The sequence below is a fragment of the Macrosteles quadrilineatus genome, unplaced genomic scaffold (genome assembly GCF_028750875.1).
Source record: "Macrosteles quadrilineatus isolate MER2022 unplaced genomic scaffold, UCM_ALF_1.0 Scaffold_1__1_contigs__length_201487025, whole genome shotgun sequence".
Taxonomy (NCBI): domain Eukaryota; kingdom Metazoa; phylum Arthropoda; class Insecta; order Hemiptera; family Cicadellidae; genus Macrosteles; species Macrosteles quadrilineatus.
This window is the reverse complement of record NW_026542594.1, coordinates 122,045,588-122,067,895: the sequence shown is the minus strand read 5'-3', so window position 1 is coordinate 122,067,895 and position 22,308 is coordinate 122,045,588. Positions and strand designations below refer to the sequence as shown.

At 38.3% G+C, this 22,308-nt stretch overlaps 1 protein-coding gene across 2 annotated transcripts in view; it reads left to right on the top strand.

The window, feature by feature from the left end:
* LOC128984083 (spermine oxidase-like) overlaps positions 1-22,308 on the top strand; it is a 200,981-nt gene that overhangs the window by 45,291 nt on the left and 133,382 nt on the right. For both annotated transcript variants that reach the window (XM_054403372.1, XM_054403368.1), the window contains exon 8: positions 14,144-14,264. In XM_054403372.1, the coding sequence (XP_054259347.1) occupies positions 14,144-14,264 (121 nt within the window). The remainder of the gene's footprint in view (positions 1-14,143; positions 14,265-22,308) is intronic.

Sequence of the window (22,308 nt, the reverse complement as noted above, 5' to 3'; positions counted from 1 at the left end):
TATTTATTTAAAAGTCATCATAATTTCCGATGAGTTTAAAATACTTTGAATTGAAAAATAAATAACAGCAATTAAATTAAACAGCTGATCAAAATGTAAACAATTATATTCTTCATAAGGAAAACATGGGAACTTTAACAGCCACTGGAGCAGAGCCCAAGGGACCTTTTCAAAAAAAGCTATCAACATTTTTTTAATACAAACCTTACCGTCCCTGTAGCAGCAAACCAAAGTACTACAGTAGAAACTCAATTATCCAGGGTAATAGGGGGGGGGGGGGAGACCACGGATGTTAATCCAACATGACATAAAAAACCCTAAAACTATATAAATGGCCGTTAATGTGATAATTTGCATTTTATTACATCATCAAAATACAATTAGTAGGCTATTGCACAATCATGATATTTCAAGTTATTAACCTTGTAATAAAAACTGTAATGTTTAAAATCACAGCTTATTGAAACTTTTACTCAAACAACAACATTATTGAAAACTTATTGAAGAAACTCGTAATGTTGATAAAAACATTAGATAACTTAACTCATAAAAGAGTATAGAACCTCAGTACTTAACGATAATAATAACAGTCGTAAAATTATATAAAGATACCATGACATAAAAAATCGCTAATTCTTTCTCTTTATTATTTTACTAGCAGTTGTCGGCGCTTAACAACTATTATTTTAAATGGTAATTTGTTCTTTACAATGAATAATAAAAGTGTATACCAAAAATAAAAATAGAATATTTTACTTAATTGCCAGTGGATAAACAATGTATTTTGTTTTTTCATTAGGTGCATAAATATATAAGTTTTTAGGCGCATCTACCACCACATGAGCACGCAACATACAGCTGTCCATGTGAAAAGCATGCATTTTTGAAATTTAAACCGACGAGTCAGGGATTGCCCTAGTGCCTTATAATGGTGATTGTGAAAGCAAGACACAAAGGAAATTGTAGTTGCTTAAATTCAGAGGGTAATTTGGATGAAATCATCAGTATTCTTGATTCTTGGGATTAAGACTATTTCTCCTTTAAACTTAAAACTTACCACTGATAATTTTTGCTTCAATCAATTTTGGTATCATTTTTTTAATCGTCAGTCTGCTAACTTTGCACAGCTTCGGTTAAGTTTAGTTGAGTTTAAGTTTAGCATTAGTATTATTTGAGTTCCTTCTTTTAATGACAGTAATGTGGTAGGTTAATGGGAAATTGAGAGGCATTTGAATACCCGAGATAGCACGCTTGATTTATAATTCACTTTATAATTTATGTTAGATTGTGTGGGTATAGAACACAAGATACAAATATTAAGGCATTGTGATCCCTTTTATTGTTTATAATACATTGATAAAGGTTTTTATGTTTACATATTTAACATTGGAGAATTTAAACGTTGTTGAGTGCACAGGTGTGCTGCAATTGGGGTTTAATATACTTGGACTTATTCAATAGTAAAATAGTTTTCTTTGCTGCACTCTGTGGAAACATTGTGGCACTATTTCAAATCATGACTAATACAGAATATTGTGATCATTCAAACAAACCTACAAAACAGTTGGTGAAAGTAAACATCTGCTTTTAAATTATACTAGTGGCTTGTAGGAACATAAGTCCCTAAGGGCTGCTTTCCCAAAATTACGCTTAACTTGAGCTAGTTTGAAATTAAGCTTGAGCTTAAGCCTTTGTCCGTTTTCTCCATGCGGACAGGTAAAAGGTTTAGTTTAAGCGTCCATTTGTTTTGGTTGGCTGCCCTGCTTGTGTTTTTTTCGTGTGGATTCCGTTAGATCAACTTTCAAAAGCTATGTTTATGTTGTATTATATAAATATTGAATGAGAGGTTAGGATACAATGATAGTGTTATAACTGCTGCTGAGGTTTCATTACATTATTCAAGTTCTATTTAATATTTCATAAGTAATTCATCTTGGTTAGGTATCCTTTTTTATTTAGTTTAGTAGAAGAATCTTAAGTGATGGAAGAATCTAGGCAATGCCGTTTAGATTACTCGGTGGTCAGCACATTGTGTATCTGTGGGAACAATTATTATAAGTTGTAACAGTTTCCTTAGTTCTTTTCGGCCTTTTAGGCTTATCTAACGGTGAATCACGTGATTTCAATGCAAGTATAAGAACAAAGAGACACGTCGAAGTTACTTGATCCTGCATTGGAATAGGGAGGGGGACTCGCGGACATTGTCAACTGTAAAGTTCTTTATTAGTCTATGGGTGTCAGTAAATAAATAATGTCCAGGGTTTACAATAGTGAACACATATAAACCTTTTATTTATCTAATTGTACAAATATGGTTATAAATTTAGATGAAATTCTTATCTCAGGGTTCTAGGAGTACCGTGCCGGCTCAAAGTAGGCTTAAATGTGATTTTGGATAGGCATAAGCCTAATGTTCATCAAAAGTTACAGTTCAATTATGTAGGCTATACACTTTTGAAAAGATGAAAGTTCAAATTTTGATTTTGTAAAATGATAATTTAGGTTAAAGTTAAAAAACTGCAGAAGTTAATAGAAATTTTATTTAGAGTATTTTATTTATATTTTTGAAAGTGAAAGAGAAGAATAATTTTGTAAAATAATTCAAACTGTATAAATAACTTCCAGTGATTATAAATTTCAGCTTATTAAATAATAAAAGATAGTGTTTGATGAGAATGAGAATGTGAAATATGAAAATTTACAATAGGTGAAACCTTTTGCCTACTACTTTTGCCTTATACATTCTTTATAGAGGCGACCTCCGCCCGCCTCAACTGCCTCTTCTCCTTTCGGGAACGACTTTTTCCCACGCAGCCCCAGGTGTCTCTACGACTGACCCCTTTCTGGAATTTCCCTGAAGGGGGTCGTAGGTAGCTGTGGTTGTTGGTTCTTTACAGGAGCTGCAGCTATGTCCGAAAAGGATCTGGGCACAGCAGACAATAGGTCAGTCTGAGTCGCCTTGGCCTTTACCGTGGTCCTTTTGGTTTGGACGCCTTCTTCTCTTTTTTGAGGACTGTCCGATGTGGATGGCCTTTTACGTTTCTTAGAAGGCAGTGTTCTTTCGTCAGACAGAGACACAACCTTCTCGGCAATCTTCTCCATGGCTGCCTTACTCACCACCCGGCAGGCAAAAACGAAGCCAAGGTTTGGCCATGCCGTTTTTGACCACTTGATTTACGGCTTTCTGGGTCCGGAAGGTGTCCAGCATAGCCTTGATCGTAGCTTCCATGTCCTGGAGCCGGGTTTCAATGTCACTCTCTGCGTCAAGATATTCCTGACGCAGAAGCACCATCTCAGAGCCTTCCGACCTCAACGGTGCTTTGAATGGCTCCTCCGGCATCCCTACAGCAGAACTGGCAGAGTGGGGGAGAGTTGCTGGCAACACCAGCCGACACCTGCATCTCCGACGTTTTCCGCACCGTTCCCAGCTCCACTTACCGAAGGAGCTCCTAAATGGGGGAACTCCTTAGTGCATTTGAAGGTTATTGGTGGGGGAGATGTCCTCACGTTTTTCGGTGGTGGCAACCGCTGCACCTTGGAGCTACGGACAAAAGCGTTCCGCTCCACTTCCAACGTCTTTTCTGGCTCATTTGAGCTCTTAATCAAAAATGTATTATGAGGGGTTTTATTTAAAGCCATCGTGTTTATTCCAGCGCATCGTGCGGCAAGGAGCGGCCCGGAATCAGTCAGGAACGGGTATACCCTCGGGGACAAAACCTTTTACTGCATGTAAACATGTGATAATTTAGAGGTATTAATTTAGCTAATAGTAGGCCTAGGTGTTTGGATACATAACACATGGTTTATAAACAACTTATATACAAATTCAAAAGTAAACAATGAGGATAATTTTGGAACATCTCAAATATCCCCTCAGAAATCTAGTATTTGAGTATCCAATACTAGATTTTGGATAATGTGAACAAAATTATCATAGAAAACATTAATATTTGAACAGGAGAATACATAAAATTAACAAGTTATATAATCTGAATAAGAGAAAACATAGTAATGAACAAGGTGAAACAAATACAAGTTTATAAATTCTTGGGAGATTAATGAGGTATACAAACTCACTTGAATAGATCAATGTGAAAAGAATGATATGTACAATATTTACAATTAGGTCATGAGTAAACTTGACAGGTTTTTGGTAATTAGATCTCTTCATTGATCGGAGGTAGGTAATGCTTGAGTGCAGAAACATGGTATGGTCCAAGTTCTTGTTCTTCATTTGGAAGACAAACTATGTACGTTGAATCTCCTAGTGCTCGGTGAATCCTGAACGGTCCTTCATACACATAGAATAATTTTGCAGTCTCTCCTAATATAGCATGTGATAGAGGATGTGCTTTTATCAAAACTAAGGTTGAAAGGTGGTGGCTTTATGATGTCTATTGAATTTTGCTGCTCTCTTCCTTCTCTTTTCTCTAATTCGCTGAGAAGCTAGAAAGACTTTTCTTTCCATTGGTATATCTGTAATGAAAGGGTTAGTGATGTACCTCTCCCAGAAGCGTGGATCTCTTCGGCCTAAGTGTAGCTTGTTCGGAGTGAATCCGGTCGTCTCATGGTGTACTTCATTTAAAAACTTGTTAATGTCAGGAATAAAGCGTGCCCAGTTTCTGTGTTGATGGGAGCAATAGGTTCTTAAGCATCTTTTAACCTCTTTAATAGGTCGTTCAGCCATATTGTAACAAGGGTGATATACAGGGCTAAAGATAGGAATGATGTTATTCTCCTCAAGTTTTCTCATCCAAGCTCGGCTTTTGAATTGAGAGCCATTATCGCTTTTTTCTTTCTGGGTTTTCCGAATTGTATGAAATGTGTACCGAAGAGTTTATTTATGATGGTCTTGGTGTTAGCGCTTCTGATTGGATAAAGTTTTATAAATTTAGTGAATATATCAATTGTTATAAGGATGAATTTAGTGTTGCCTACACTGGTGGGTAGCGGTCCAATTAAGTCTATGGCAAGATGATCATTTTTTGCAGTGCAGTGAATTCCTTTGGCTAATCCATGGTGTGAATGTGGGTTTACTTTGCAACGTTGGCATGAGTCGCAGGTCGCTAATGTGGTTCTGATTCGTCTCCCCATATTTTTGAATATAAAGCACTCTTGCAGGATGGCAAGACACTTTTTCGCCCCGCAATGAAGGTAGTGGTGGTGACATTCCCAAATGAGTTTGTTGATGATGTTCTCTGGTGTAGCTATCAGCCAGTTGTCTCGATGCTTCCGGTAAAATACTTCTTGGTCCAATTTATAGGTCCGGGATATCTGTTCATACAAGGGTGAATCAGGTCCAAGTCTAAGAGTAGCATATGGTATCCTGAGGATGGGATCTTCTGCTTGAAGTCTGGGCAAATTCAAAAAGTCATTACGCAGCTGAGGGTTGATGATTCTCTTAATGTAAGAGACGATGAGCTCAGGTGAGGAATGAGGTTGAGAATCGGAGGTTGATGGATGGATGATCCGGCTCAAGGTGTCAGCGGTCTGGTTGTCCGTTCCTTTGCAGTGTTTGATCTTGAAGTTGTATTCTTGAATAGCCAAAATCCATCTGGTGAGTCGGTTGTTTAACAGTCTGCAAGTTTTCAAGAATGTGAGGGCATGGTCATCAGTTAAGATCTTCAATTTGGAGCCTAATATTAAATAGCGGGTTTTTTGTAGGCATTAAACAATTGCTAAAAGTTCTTTCTCCGTGGTAGTAAAGCGCTGTTCAGCTGGTTGTAACACACGTGATAAAAATACAATAGCTGCTTTACTTCCATCATCCTTTAATTGATAGAGATGGCCTCCGATTGCGTAGTCACTCGCATCGGTTTGTAGGATGAAAGTTTTAGTGATATCAGGGTGATGAAGTATGTTAGTTTGAAGGAAAAGCGATTTAATTTTGTTAAAAGTGTTATCATCTTCAGGAGTCCAAATAAATTTACTTTTCTTTGAAGTAAGCCGAAATAATGGTTTAATAGTTTCAGAGTAGTGATCAATAAATTTATTATAATAGTTGATACAGCCTAAAAATGATTTTAGCTGTTTCCGACTAGTTGGAGTAGGAAAATCAAGTATAGGTTGGACTTTGCTTTGATCCATTTGTAGGCCAGATTCGGTTAGAGTGTAGCCTAGGAAAGGCATGGAACTTTGACAGAAAGTAGACTTGGAGAATTTCACTGTCATATTAGCCTCAGTTAATTTCTTGAGGATAGTTTCAATATGAATTAAATGATCGGAAAAGTCAGAACTGATGATGCAGATATCATCCACATAAATAAGAGTAAAGTCTTCGATTTCATTAGCAAAAAACTCTGTATAATGCATGTACAAGAGCGGCTTGTGAAGTTGATACACCAAAGGGGACTACTTTATAGTGATAAGTGTTACCGCGGAATTGAAATCCGGTATAAGGTCGAGATTCAATATCTAAAGGTATCTGCCAGTAAGAAGCGGTTAAGTCGATACTAGTTAACCATTTAGCATTACAGGCTTTTGCTAGAAGTTCATTCACGCTTCTATTACATTCATAATCAGGCACTAGGATTTGATTTATTTTACGAGCATCCAGACATAAACGTATTTCTCCAGATTTCTTTATGATTGGTATTATAGGATTTATGTATGTACTGTTGCTTCTTTCAATTATTCCTAAAGTTTCCATACGGTTTATTTCCTGCATGACAGCGTCTTGATGTGCGAGTGGCACAGGATAAGATTGACATTTGAATGTAGTTGGTTCCTTTACTTCAAGGTGATGCTGGTATTTGTTACATAATCCTGGAGCGTCCGAAAATGTATCTTGATATTTGAGGAGTAAGTTGACGAGTTGACTTTTCTGTTCGGTGTCTAGTAGCTGGTTTTGTCTATAATTGCAGAACATACTTGGGACTGTTCTTGAGACGGGTACTGACGTTCTTCACGGTGTGGTGAGTTAGTGTTGTAGTTTGGTCGCTGGGAGTTGTAGTTTCCTCTTCCTCTGGAATTATAATCTTTCCTGTAGATGAAATTCTTATCTCAGGGTTCTAGGAGTACCGTGCCGGCTCAAAGTAGGCTTATGCGATTTTGGATAGGCATAAGCCTAATGTTCATCAAAAGTTACAGTTCAATTATGTAGGCTATACACTTTTGAAAAGATGAAAGTTCAAATTTTGAAGTTAGTAAAATGATGATTTAGGTTAAAGTTCAAAAACGGCAGAAGTTAATAGAAATTTTGCAATGTGAGTATTTTAGGAAAGTAGGCCTAAGTCAAGTTCAGTTTGATCTCAACCAAAAGTTTATACAGTCTTCACCACAAATATTTCTTGATATAGAAATTATAGGTATTAAGTAATTGAGATAAATCTTGAGGTTTAAATAAATACTGTTAAGTTAAATCACCAATTAAACTTTTCAAATCAGATTCCTTCCTTGCTTCTTCATCACTTACTATGCAATTCCATCTTGATGTTTAATTTCATACCTCTGTTGCAACAATTGGTTATCACTGGCTTCTTGATGTCACTATTCACTTTTACTTTTATGATTGGTTGGTATTATATCAAGAGTATCCTACTAATATTATAAATGAGAAAGTTTGGATGTATGTTTGTGACAAGTGAACGCGAAAAATACTGGTCGGATTGGGCTGAAATTTGGCATGATGATAGCTCACATTCCCGATTAACATATAGGCATATTCTTATTTCAAAAATCCTTTCGGGCTCCGCCCCAGTGGCTCTAGAGTTTCCCATGTTAACCTTATGAGAAATGGAATTATTGAATCTTAACAGCTGTTTCAATTAAACAAGTAACAAGTTGGTTCTGTTCTATGATGTTCAATAGCATTAAAGTTACAAGGATTACCAACAGGGTGCAGCACTATTATTTCTTTTACATTTATGACAACATCTAATTTACAACCAAAAGGTGAGTGAGCGTAGCGAACGAACTTCAACCTGGAGGCGAGTTAGCGTAGCGAACGAGCTAACCTGAAGGCAAGTGAGCGCAGCGAACGAGCTCCAACCTAAAGGTGAGTGAGCGTAGCGAACGATCTCCAACCTAAAGGTGAGTGAGCGTAGCGAACGATCTCCAACCTAAAGGTGAGTGAGCGTAGCGAACAAACTTCAACCGGGACGTGATTGAGCCATGCGAACAAGACAATCTTGAAAATTAAGAAGTTAAACGGGGCAAAGCCCGCGGGTTACAGCTAGTTTTAATTATATTTTTGAAAGTGAAAGAGAAGAATAATTTTGTAAAATAATTCAAACTGTGTTGCTATTGGCAGTGTGGGATGATTGCACTGGACAGTTTAGCTACCTATCTATTTAAGAAAAATAAAGTTTAAAATAAATCAAACCCTAGGATCTGTTCTTAAGTTTTGGCCGTTTTGAGATGGATGCTTTTTTAGGTCTCAGTTTAGCCTAGACTGAACAACTGGGTTAGTAGCTTTTGGGATAAAATTACATTGACCAAAGAATACTCTCAGAGTATAGTGTAGTGATAAAGTTTCCCGAGCAAAGCTCGGTTCCCAGGTACTTTCATTTAAATATGAAATAAATATGACTATCTTAAGGGAATATTTTTGTGAAAATCCAGGGTCACCGGAAGACTGCCCCCCGGACAACTACCCCCCCAAGCAGGTTCCTACGTCATATTGACGTCAGAGACTTAGTGGGGGGGGCAGTTTGTAAGGGTTCATAAAATTCGTCAATATTTATAATAAAACTAAACCCTTACTAGCAGAATCACCTCGCCAATTCGCCGAAGTTCAAAAATGTAAACAAAACAAATTAGCAGATGACACAAGTTCAGCAACAGCTGATCTTGTGATTCACCGCCATACCACCGGGCCGCGCATCAGTCGCCCGCGCCTGCGCAGGAACCCCAGCCACAGCGCTGGATGTGCGCGGCGCTCGGAGAGACAGTGAGTCGGGGTCGGCGAGAGTCGACAGTCAGCAGGAAGCAGGAGCAGTGGCCTGAGCAATTAGGCAGAAGACGGACGCCCGACTCTACACGCCAAGTAAGTGGACGCCATTCGCCGTTGTTAATATCCTAGGGCGCCTAGGATAACTCGACCTCACTCGCTATCGTTTATTTCCTGTTAATTAATTACGCTATTTAAGTCAAACGTCCGCGGGAAGTTTCGTCTTAAATTTAATTGAATTATAAACAGAGATCGATTTATTTAAACCGGTGAATATCTTTATCGTTTTACTATAACATAGAGTGTTATCTGTTTTGTTAAAATAACTCTGTAAATATATAACGATCAGCTTTGATTTTTGGAATATCTTAATTTCGTTCAATACATAATTTATAGACCGTGAGTTCAAAGAAGTAACGGTCAGAACGAGATCCGCCCGGTTATAATTCCTTTCTGTTTTAATTGTGTTGTTTTATTTGTATTGTTTAAATCTATTCAAGTTCGATCGGTTTCGGTCACGCAAGGTGGCTTTTCATATTCGTGTGTTTTTTTTGTTTGCTTTGTTTATCGCGTAGGTCCGTGAGAACACGGTGTTACCGGTACCTAAATATAATGTGTGGTGTTTAGTTTGTAGTCAATGTTGTTCGTAATTACTGTAGCAGCACTTCAGCTGTGAGGTATTTTATCTATGGGAATAAGAGTTAATTAATAGTGGATTTATTAGAGTGATTTTAATACTTTGTTGGCTTCTTTACTAACTAACACGCTTTAATTTGCTTGTACATATTTCAGAACTATACTAACCATTGTAGCTATTCATTATCTTTTATACTAGAACCAGTGCACAGTAGTTATGTTCTATGTCGTTGCTTAGCCGCTATTAAGTGTTAATGTTCTATGTAGTTGCTTTACTATATTTGCCACTTCATTATTAATTATTCATTTAGCCTTCCACTAATTATTGATGTGTTGAACAATATGCATTTAAATATTCTAACTCATGATACGACTCCGCTACTAACACACTAACCTTAGAAATTGCTTCAAATCTTAGCATAACGCTTAACCTTGCTTAACCTTTGACTATCAATGCTTAACTAAGGCTTTGGGGATTCGTATTGGCTTTGGGAATTTTAATTCGCCGTGACGTTAGACAGTTAAGCCCCAACTTCTCTTTCCATTCTTTACCATTTCCTTGATTCCTGGACTGTTGCTAATTGAGTGATCTGTGTATCGTATGTGTTGTGTGTGTGCAGCTAACTGCTTTGGTTAGCTGTAGTTTGCTAAGTAGCTTTTCTTCTTTCTCTATTACTTCGGGCACACCGGAAATAAGTTAGATTTAATTAGCACTTAAGCTCTTAGCTATAAGTCTCCTACTCTGTCACTTTATGACTATGAATGTTTGTTGCTTGCCACAAACTTTTCTTCCTTCTTTCTCTATTACTTCGGGCACACCGGAAATAAGTTAGTTCTAAGTTAGCTTTAACCTATTCCGGAAAACCCGGAAATAAGTTAGTTATTAGCTAGCTTTAACCTATTCCGGAAAACCCGGAAATAAGTTAGTTATTAGCTAGATTTAACCTATTCCGGAAAACCCGGAAATAAGGTATTTATAAGTTAGCTTTAATTACTTCGGGCACACCGGAAATAAGTTATTTATAAGTTAGACCTAAGCTATCCCGGAAAATCTGGGAATAAGTTAGTTTTTAGTTAGGCTTAATCTATTTGAAATAAGTCTTTGTGTGCTCAACCTGTCTGTGTGTGTGTGTGTGTGTGTCTCGTATGTTACTCTTTCTATAACGACCCTTCTCCGCCCTACTCTGTATGTTCGTTTGCACCTTTCCATTCCTACTCTCTCACGGGGCTTCGAACTAGTCCACTCGCCCGAAACGCATTGTATTATTTTAAATAATAAAGACGCATCTAAACTAATTCTGCTCGGTCCGTGGCGCATGGACGTAGGGTATTAAATTAAATAAATAATTAACACTCCACCGAGGAGGTTGTGAACAGAGTCGCGCACGAAGCTATAACTTCGAAACAAAATCTCGCCCTCCCTCTTTTATTCACTCGTTTCCTGGCAATGATGAGGCACGAATAAAGCCAAGAGGCAAAATATTCCCGCCTGAGCCAGGAAAACGACTTTAGGATACAAAAGCGGGAAACCCGACCAAAATTGACCCCCGGAATAACCCAGCTCGGCTAGGCTATCAGGGACGCGTAACGCCCCGACCCGATAAATTAACGAAACACACCCGGAAGCGGGTTACAAGTTTTCCAGTCACAGACACTCAAGTTTAGTTGTCAAACAATTCTAAACTATCCTAACCTAACCAACCAAACTTGCTGTAACGTTTTGAAGTTCATCTGTTTTATATTCCCCACATGCCTTTTCTATTATCCAACGGAATTACTCAAATTAGATTACAATTTACATAGCATGATTTGTCTAGGGGGGTAGTATTACAGTCGCGGACACGGCTTCCATATTGGTTAGTTGGCAGATTTTGTGACGTCACGTTTCACCCAGGGGGTTGGTTTTCCGGGGGATAGTATTCCGCATCACCAAAATCCAACCAGGTAAATGGAAATTCGCTTAGTCTGCAGTTTTGCTGCGGCAGGGCTAGGCCTATTTTGAAATTTTTTTTATAGGAGTATCAATTTTATTGTTGGATGTTTCGTTTCTTAATGAATAAAGATGTTTTAAATTGGTGTAAATACCTGCTTCGTGGTAATCCTATTGTTGCTAGTGTCGCAACTAGTTTTGACTTTCTACAAGGTCATCTTCAGGCGAAGGCGTCAAGGATGTCAAAGGGTGGTCACTTCATATGAAGGTCGTCATTACACATAAAGTACATAAAAACTCGAACACGGACATTAACACGTAAAAACGGCACATTTAATACGATTAAAGAAACAACGGTAACTGTTAAGGAATGATGTGACACAACCAGGATGGATGCAAGGTCTATACTACCGGTCAACGTGGTCGGTCGGTGCGATGACGTCACTCCTTTTGTCTTGTTATCAGTCAGCTGGTGTAGGTCTCATTTATTCCTGACTCTTTCTCTAGTACTTTGATAGCCGTATCATAAATATAATTCGATTGAAAGGAAAGCTTGTCGTTTAAGATATTTTGTCTGTCAAATTTTACTGCTCGGTATATTTCAAATTCTTCTAGTGTGTTTCTATTAAAATGGTTGTTAGATAGATGTAGTACTGTCATGTTGTTGTCGATATTTGTATAATTATGGTTATCTGAGACTAAGTGTTCGGCAAAAGTTGAGGTTTGGGCGGCTGTTGTTTTTCTTGGTAAATGTTCTCTGAATCTTTTTTTGAAGGAACGAGCTGTCTGGCCAATATAGTATTTAGAGCAATCGTCACAATTTATCTTGTAAACACCAGTCTTATCGAAAATTGGAGTTGTCGTTTGAGGCCGTTCTTTCAATAAATACCCAAGTTTGTTTACTGTTTTAAACGACACAGTGACGTTGTTTTTGGCCATGATATTATTGAATTTTGTACTTAGAGATGAGCCGTATTCCGTTGAAACATAAGTTTTTTTATCTTTTGTTTTTGATGTTTTTCTTTGGTGTTTGAGAATCAATTTATCAATAATATTGCTCTGATAACCGTTAGCGACAGCAATGTTGTGAGGGATTTTTACCCTTAACGATAAATTTTGATTTCGACAAATTCCACAGATAGTTCAGGGTATGGGTGTCTAACTATCCAGGGGTCTAAAGTTAGCCTAAATCTCGAATTTCCCTATATATCTCGAGGTTTAAACTCAGTCCGCGGCAACCAAGTACGCCTACAATGGACTCATCATCGCCCACCTCGAGATATCGAATTTGGACTTTGACCAAATGGTCTTTACTATCGAATTTTCGCGGTAACTAATGTCAACCGTCACCCTACCGACCTATTTGTAGGTTAAGGTAACTATCCGTTACCCTACCTTGTGTGTCGCGACTTATTCGGTCACGAGCTGGCACTTACCTCGTCCCGTAGTCCAAATCCGCTCGAACACACTTCACTGTGGCAGGGTATAACCCCTCCAATCAGCTAACTTCGCCACGAGGTATTCCCTCACGGTACAATACCTACCTGCTCGTTGCTGGGGAGGGTAAGTCCCCTCCAAGCAGCCGAGCTTCGCCGCGAGGTATTCCCTCACGGTACAATACCTACCTTCTAAGCCGACCCGTCGAGTGTTCTGCCCAAGTTATAACGCTTGGGTAGAACTATACTAATATGGGGTTGCGTAGTATGCCTAACAATCCCGAGCTTATACTTACCGACACTATCCACCTCGGGCCTAAGACTGACTTACTATAAGCACGACCTATTAAGTCACGCTTATGGCTATAGCTGAGGTATATTCTACCACGACGGTACTTACCTTGTGAGCTGTCCGACGTCCAACATCAACTCCAACTGACTAGTGCCCCAAATGCACCTGCTTATATAGGACCTTCCAGTGGCAGGGGGTGTAGGGGTAAGGTAGAGGAGGTAAGCTCGGCAGTCCAGTTGTGTTGCCGCTTGACCTTTGCCCTAACAGCTGATAAGCTCGGCCGCTACCTCAATGTTTACTTCTAACTATATATATCTATCTCTCTCTAATCCTGACACTATTTTCATTCAGACTATTCAACTACACTTCCATTGTTTATAGTTATGTACCAGAATAATTTTAATAATCATATTTCTAACTAAACAATTGGGTTTATGGCTGTAGGAATAATTTAAATACAAGAAACAATATAAAACGTGTATTCTTTCACAAAATAATAATACTTCTTTACAAAATAATAAATATCTCTTCTAATAAACAAAATAAACTGTAAGGGAAAAATAACCCTTACAATGTGTTTAAGAATGTTTATTTCATCGGTGTAGTCAGATGGACTCATTGGCACTGATAGCAATCTATGTACAAAGCTATTGTAGGCAGCAATTTTTTGTGAATGGGGATGATGAGAGTCTGCGTGGATGGTTTGGTCTGTAATAGTTGGTTTACGGTAAATTTTGAAGGTGAATGCTGCGTTCTGTTTTGTTATGGTTAGATCTAAAAAATTCAAACTGTTGTTATCCTCCTCTTGAAGTGATGAGATTACTTTGTAGAAAGTCGAAACTAGTTGCGACACTAGCAACAATAGGATTACTACGAAGCAGGTATTTACACCAATTTAATATATTCAACGTAATCCGGAGGCTAGCTTCTAAAATGAAATAAAGATGTTTTATTTTCAGGTCAAAATGGCATATTAATCCAAATTTCCGAGGATCTTACAGCCATCGAACTGTTTTATCTGATAAAACAAACGCCTGGGCTTCAGACCTCTCCTCTCCTTTACCCCAGCCCGACAAACCAGTAAGTATGTTTTACCTCTGATGTTTTTTTAATTTTTAGTAAAAAATGTTACTCTTATTGTTGAAGTTGTTTTAACCCTCGAAGAGGCGCACCAGTAAAACAGGACCGGGCGCATGGGGAGTTTTATTCCGCAACACTAAATAGCATAAATTTTACCCATTTTACTATTCATAACAAAATATTGTATGTAAATGTTGAATAACCTAATGAGAAACCTAATTTCTTTGTTAATAACATTATTCTTTTAACTTAATATTAGTAATATGCAAATAAACATATTGTGAAATTTTCTAGTATAAAGGAATCACTGTGGGTGTTACGGGAGAGGGCGCGTGCAGAGTTTTGTTCCGCATAGGGGTCTCAATCCCGGCCTTCAATCAATCCCGGGATTTTATAGTATTATGATTTTTTAACTTTTTAGCCATTTGAAATGAGCGAGAAGTCCCCTTGTTGAGTACTTAAATGTTTTAAACTGGCCTTACCAGTGTTACACTGCGCAATGTTTTCGTTTTCTAAGTAAATAAATATTACCACGCAGAACTTTCATCGCCCGTATTTCTTATTTACAGTGTATAAATGTTGATATGTCACTCTAGAAAATAATAAATACATTTAAAAAAATCACGGGCAACCGCACTTGCACGTAGTCTATACGGCTAATAGATATATTAAAGATAGCTAAGATAAAATGGGAAGAATCACGAGCAGCAGAAGACAAGGCAGGAGAAATTGTAGGTGTCAGACTATAACCACCGACCGGGAATTATGCGTGAATTTTGTATTTTACAGGGAATTTTCAATTTGCCGCGATCGCGGATAAAGATGACGTTTCCGTGACTGCGGGAAATGACGATGTAGTTTCTGTGACCGCGGGAGACGACGATGACGTTTCCGTGTTCGCGGGAGACGACGATGACGTTTTCGTGACCGCCTGAGACGATGAGGATGTCCAAACGGCCGCGGGATATGTTAGTGACTTTGCCGCGATCGCGCATGCGAACGATGACGTTTCTGTGACCGCGGGAGACGACGATGACGTTTCCGTGACCGCGGGAGACGACGACGACGTTTTCGTGACCGCCTGAGACGATGAGGATGTCCAAACGGCCGCGGGATATGTTAGTGACTTTGCCGCGATCGCGCATGCGAACGATGACGTTTCCGTGACCGCGGGAGACGACGATGACGTTTCCGTGACCGCGGGAGAAGACGATGACGTTTCCGTGACCGCGGGAGACGTTGATGATGTTTCCGTGACCGCGGGAGACGACGATGACGTTTTCGTGACTGCGGGAGACGACGACGACGTTTTCGTGACCGCGGGAGACGATGATGACGTTTTCGTGACCGCGTGAGACCATGATGATGTCCAAACGGCTGCGGGATATGTTAGTCACTTTGCCGCGATCGCGCATGCAAACGATGACGTTTCCGTGACCGCGGGAGACGACGATAACGTTTCCGTGACCGCGGGAGACGTTGATGACGTTTCCGTGACCGCGGGAGACGACTATGTTGTTTCCGCGATCGCGGGAGACGATGATGACGTTTTCGTGACCGCGTGAGACGATGATGATGTTCAAACGGCCGCGGGATATGTTAATGACTTTGCCGCGATCGTGACCGCAGGAGATGACGATTCTGTGTCCGGGGAGACGACAATGACGTTTCCTTGTTAGATGATCACGATATAACCACGAGTTTGGCTTTGAAAAATTTCAAAATGGCACACTTCTAGAAAGTTTTATTTTTATATTTTTTGTAATATCTTCATTTACCTTTGGTATTGTGGTATTGATTTAATGTGTTTAGAAGGGTTTAAAACTAAAACTAGTGAAATATTTGTGATTTCTGCATTAGGTAATTATTTCTGTAGGCCACTTGAAAAACAACCCATAACTCCAAAATTACATAGGCTACTATATGAAACTACATAAAGACAGGGGTCGGTGCAGTAATCCTTACAGAAAATTTGGTAAACTTAAAATTATCAGTATTAAGAATCCATTTTTCAGGTGTCTGTTTGGAGATTCGATAAATTTTGGTATCGACATATCACTAATTTTAAGAAGTTATTTATAATAAATTGCAGGTTTAAGGATTAGTTTTTAAATTTTCCAATTATTTAATCAGTAATATAATTTTCATTATCTGAGAATGCCCTTTCCAATAACTAAAATAGCAAACTGTGATGGTGCTTAAACAGCATTGCGGGAGTTGGCACAAAACACGTTGGAAATTTTATTATGAAAAGTACGGCCTGGAATTTTTTTACTCATGTATTACTCATGAATTTTTTCTGGTTGGCCTGGTGGACACCCTGTCAGATAACTTATGCCGTTTATTTTACATTTTGTTTACTAGACGTACCTACAAATAAGTGGAAATATTGAACATGGATTTTTAGAGAATGAAAAGTTTCTTGTATGTAAAACTATTTATCTTTTTAAATAAAGTATAATATTAAGCGGTAGCCTAAGCCTATTATAAAACGTGTAAGTATGTATATGCCTAGTAATTTTAAATCTGTTAAAACTTAAATATAGTTTTATTTTTAGATCAAGTCAAGAAAATATTGTGCCAGAACAGCAATGTAGTGCTACTGGGGTGCCTTCAATCCCATTGAATATAGATATTGACGATTTTAAATAAAGAAAGAAAATATTATTGATTAATAGTTGTTAAACTGTATTATTAACTTTTTTTTTTAAGATAAAACAATCATACACATGATTTAATTAATTATAAACCATGTGATTGGAAATAGACATTGAGCAAGTTAGTTTCTTTCAATATGCCCTCAAACTCACACGCTCCAACAGGGTTTTCAATCTGGACACTGGTAGGCCTTTCGTCAGGAAATCAGCTAGTTGGTCATTCCCAGACACGTGACGTACATCAAATGTACCTGCAAGAAATTGCTCACGTACGTACTGGTATCTCACATGAATGTGTTTTGACCGCTTATGAAACTCTCCAGCATTCCTAGCTAGTCGAACAGCTCCAGCGTTGTCTACAAAAAGAAGAGCCTTGATTTCTTGACCATATATCTTGCCCAACATAGTTTTCAACCATACTATTTTGCTTAGAAGCCTCACTCGCAGCAACGAACTCTGCTTCTGTGGTTGACAATGTAACGCAATGTTGCTTCACTGAAGACCAACTTACAATGCCATTAGCAAACATACACAAACATCCTGTGCGTGAATTTCTTGACTTGTCATTTGCAAAGTCAGCATCACTGTAGCAACGGAGAATTGGTTCACTTTTGGAATAAGTCAGTGAATAATCCAATGTCCCCTTCAAATACCGGAATATTCTCTTGACATCACTCCATGCTTGCATAGTAGGATTGTTCAGCTTTTGTGCTACCATATTCACTGCACAACTTATGTCTGGCCTCATATTTGTTATGTACATCAGACTGCCCACAGCTTCTCGGAAGGGAACTCCTTTACTCAAAGGCTTGTTTTCCTCTACTGTATCTTCATGCTTCGTGCATAAAGGCGTACCAACTGGATTGCATTCTGACATCCTGTACCTTTCAAGTACACTCTTGATGTAAGACTTCTGATTCAAAGAAATCCTGCCCTCTGCTCTATGAATCTCCATTCCAAGGTAGGTTTCAGGATCGGTAACTTTCAACTTGACGTCTTGTTCCAATTGTGCAATAAAATCAGACATCTCTTGTTGATTTGAACCAGCAATCAGACCATCATCCACAAATATTACTACATACAATTTTGAACCGTTCTTGTTACGAAAAAACAAACATGGATCTGCAGTACTTTGGCTAAAACCCTTCTTAAGCATACTTTGCATTAGACACTTACTCCAACACCTTGGACTTTGTTTCAGACCATACAAACTGCGTTTCAGTTTCCAAACTCTTCCACTTTTGTCATCATAACCTTCAGGTAAACGACGTTTACCTTTGACGTTTGACCAATTTCCATTGTTATGTTAGAACATTAGTTTGTAAAGAATATCTATTCTTTTAGTATAGATATCCTCATCTAACTTAGAATACAAAAATGCAGTTTTTACATCAAACTGTTTTAAGTAAAGATCTTCTTGAACAGCTATACATTCAAAAGACATCGAATGGTATCGCTTCGGGCTACAGGACTGAATGTCTCATTATAATCCTCTCCATACTTTTGAGCATATCCTTTTGCTACCAACCTTGCCTTGAAGCGTTCTGGATTTTGTTTTCGTGTTAGAACCCACTTTAGACCTATAATTCTCTTATTACTTGGACGTGGAACTAACTCAAACACTTCATTTTCATTTATTGATGCCATTTCATCATTCATTGCAGCTTGCCAGTGCCACCAATCAGGACTGTTAACTGCTTCGTCGTAGGAGGGACCTGCTTCAGCAAGTAAAACATAGTCTTGAAGTCATGAAGAAATATTTTCCATTGGTCCACATAAGTCACCACTTATAATCTCACCTGGACTTTCAGGTTTCACTGTTCTTGTGTGATAAGTTTCTCTTTGATCTTTCCCTTGTAGACATCCCTCACAGAAAAAGTCATCCTTTTTCACAGATATGCCCCGATCACCAAGGAACTTATACACATGAGCCTTGTTTTGATGAGCAAAACACTCATGCCATTCTTGTAGAGTTTTATTTTTACTACTCACAAACTGTACAGAAGACTTACTCTGTAGAACTGACATTTCAAGTTCAAATAAGCCATTGGCATTGTGTCCAAATAAATGTGGTTTATTGTCCTTTATAAAAACACACTTGTTTTTATTAGCTTTGAACGTATAGTCCTTTTCAACTAACCTGGAGACCGAAAGAAGATTTCTGCCTAGTTTTGGAATATACCATACTCCTTGCAATATCCGGACAATTTTACTCTTACCAATATTTACAAGAAATCGAATGCCACCTTCTCCTTCAGCATAGATAGCTTCTCCATTAGCTACTGTAACTGAAACAGGCTTAGAATAACCGTGGTAGGTATCAAAATATTCCCTCTTGAAACACATGTGTTGTGAAGCACCAGAGTCAGCTATAAATGTACCATCACGATGTCCATCAGCTACAAAGCATAAAAATTGACCAGATTTCTTCTTGTTCTCATTAGACGAATCCCCACCTCTTTTGTAAGTTTCTTGCTTCCTTGAATTCTGATTCTGAGGACACTTGCTTGCGTAATGCGGCCCTTTTACAAATAAAACAGTTAACCTTGGAACTGCTGGCATAGTTTTTATCTGCCTTTACTTCCTTAACACAAGTTGATGAGGGTTTCTAATTTATTTGTAATGCATGCCCTCCACTTGTTGAATTTGTAGAAGGTAACCTTGACTCAATAAGTCTGATACTTTCAATCAAAAGTTCTATACTTCTATCAGCAACAGGAATGCTTTCCCACACGTTTTTTGAGCGGAGCGAGCGAAGCTCTTATACGTCGACTCTTATGCATTTCGTAATACGCAAACTCCTCCTAGACGGCTGAATCAATCGTTTTCAAATTTTGCATGGTGATAAAGAAAGACCATATCGGTGAGTGCCAACATCTATATGGCGTTAAAAAAGTCTCTCAGGAATCCGCCCCACTGGGTATCAAAGTTTCAATGTAATCCTTATGGAGGCAGTATTTGACACAAAGACATATGATCAGCTGTTGACTTTTGAATGCAGTAGATAAAGAAATAGCTGATAGCATTATTCCACAGATATTAAAACAGAAACGGTATGGTTCATAAATATAATCAAATGACAACACTAGCTTGAGGTCCATGACGTAGGAAGTGGTGAAGGAAGTAGTGATGGTGAGCAGTCTGGTGTGTGGAAACTGTTTATGACGATTAGATTTAGGTACCTATCTGCATTCCTAAAATCCTATGGGAAGGGAGGGAAACAGGTCCACATTAATGTATCTGCAATCCTAAAATGCTATGGGAAGAGTGGGAAACAGGTCCACGATGTAGGGGGTGTCGAAGGAAGTAGTAAAGGTGGGCAGTGTTGAGTTTGGGAATGGATTAATATATCTGCAATGTTAAAATGCTATGAGAAGAGACTGTAGACTGTAGATTAAAATGATTACGAACCACGAATCGATAAACATTTTCGATGCATGCATTCATTGACAATAGAAATTTACAACTGAGTTGACAACAGCTGTTTTTTACTCCCATAGAGGCTGAAAACTATTTTTCCTCCCTAAAGAGTACAAATGCTACTTTAGACTTACTATTAAAAACAACTGTTTTTACTGCAGTATGACAAAAACAATATAATATGAATCTTTGATGACTCCGCTCAATTTTGTGGATGCCTCTGCGAACGCCACCTAGTAAATTCAAAGAATTCACTTGGCAATGTACTCATAATTCTGGACATTAGTACAATATCAGGCAATACATTGGCATTATGCTTTTGCAACTCCTCATTTATTTCCCTGAACATTAATTGCAAACGGGATATGTATTGAACTAATTCCTCATTGTTCGATTGATTGTTTTAAACTCCGGCTGGTGGGCCGAATGTTCAATGGGGGAGTAAATGTGAGATAATTACAAATTAGAAAGTGAGAAATAAGTAAAATTCGAAGGACCACCCGATTAGGTTGGGAACCATAGAGCTGGGAAACACCTTAATTAAATGAATGAATTAAAGAGAATCACTCACCAATTTCCATTGTTATGTTAGGCTAGGGGAAGGTGTCGTGTCCAAGCTCGGGTGTTGCACAGAGGGATAAGTCACTAGGGATAGAAGGATCTTGATCTTGAATTAGTAGAGCGTTCACGCCAAAACAAATGTCTTTCAAATAGTTATCTTCTGTCGCGGTAGACCGTTAACGATACGTCCCCGTAGAAATGTCCTGAGAAACTGCTCACGAACGCGCACAAAGAAGTTTTAGAAGAGTAGAGCACAGAGGGGGAGAGTAATTTAAAACAACACAAGGGACTATAAAACACTGACTTTGATTTAGAGTAATAAGGGACTTTACTTAAAACTGAACAATGATACATAAGAGAGAGTTACAAAGAGATAATTAATTCAAACGCCTATAAGAGAAGCGTGGACAAAAAGGGAACACAGCAGTATGCTGTGCACGAGAACAAGAACTGAGCCGAACTGAGCTTTTCCTGTGAATACAGGTACGCTACAAGCGCTGGGAAATTCCGTTGCTGGCGGAAGTGACTCAGACTGGGCTTCGTCTATCTCTGTCTGCCTCACTCAGATAAAACTAGATTACATTACGAAAATATTAAAACTCAAAATATTGATTTGTTGGTAGAAATTCTTATAGCTAAAAATATTACTAATTAATATCTCTTATTGACTAAACGCTCATCCTCGGTTACTTATCAGAAAAAAAAATGTTCCAAAGTCCTATCCAACCTTTGACTTGAGGACTGTTCATACACACTTAACAATTTTTGCCAAATTTCTTTTGCTGAGTCACAAGATGCTGTCAATTTGACATGAGCATCATCTACAGCACTTACCATGAGGACCTGGGCTAGAGAATCATCTTTCTCATATGCTCTTACTGCCTCGTTGTGTGCCTGTTCTTTTCTTGATTTTTCCTCAGGGCTTAGACCAGTCACATTGTCTACAGTGATTCTAGGCAAATTTCTTTGGCCCTTTGCAATGTCTAGGACCCCATGATGCTTCAACATCAATTCCATTTGCCTCTTCCACCTACACCAGGACTGAGACCCATCAAGCTTTGATATTTGTACTTTCACATCCATTTTAGATTAATTTTCAGAGTTTACATCAAATTAAACGTACCTGGGCACCATGACCTTTTAAATAAAGAAAGAAAATATTATTGATTAATAGTTGTTAAACTTTATTATTAACCGTGTTTACAGAAACTGTTTTTTTTTTTTAAGATAAAACAATCATACACATGATTTAATTAATTATAAACCATGTGATTGGAAATAGACATTGAGCAAGTTAGTTTCTTTTAATAGACGAATTTCACCCGAACCAAGAGGAGGAGTTAAGATTACTTAATGATGATACATCTCTTTCTCAGTGCAATTTAACAGCAATTGGACATATGGAC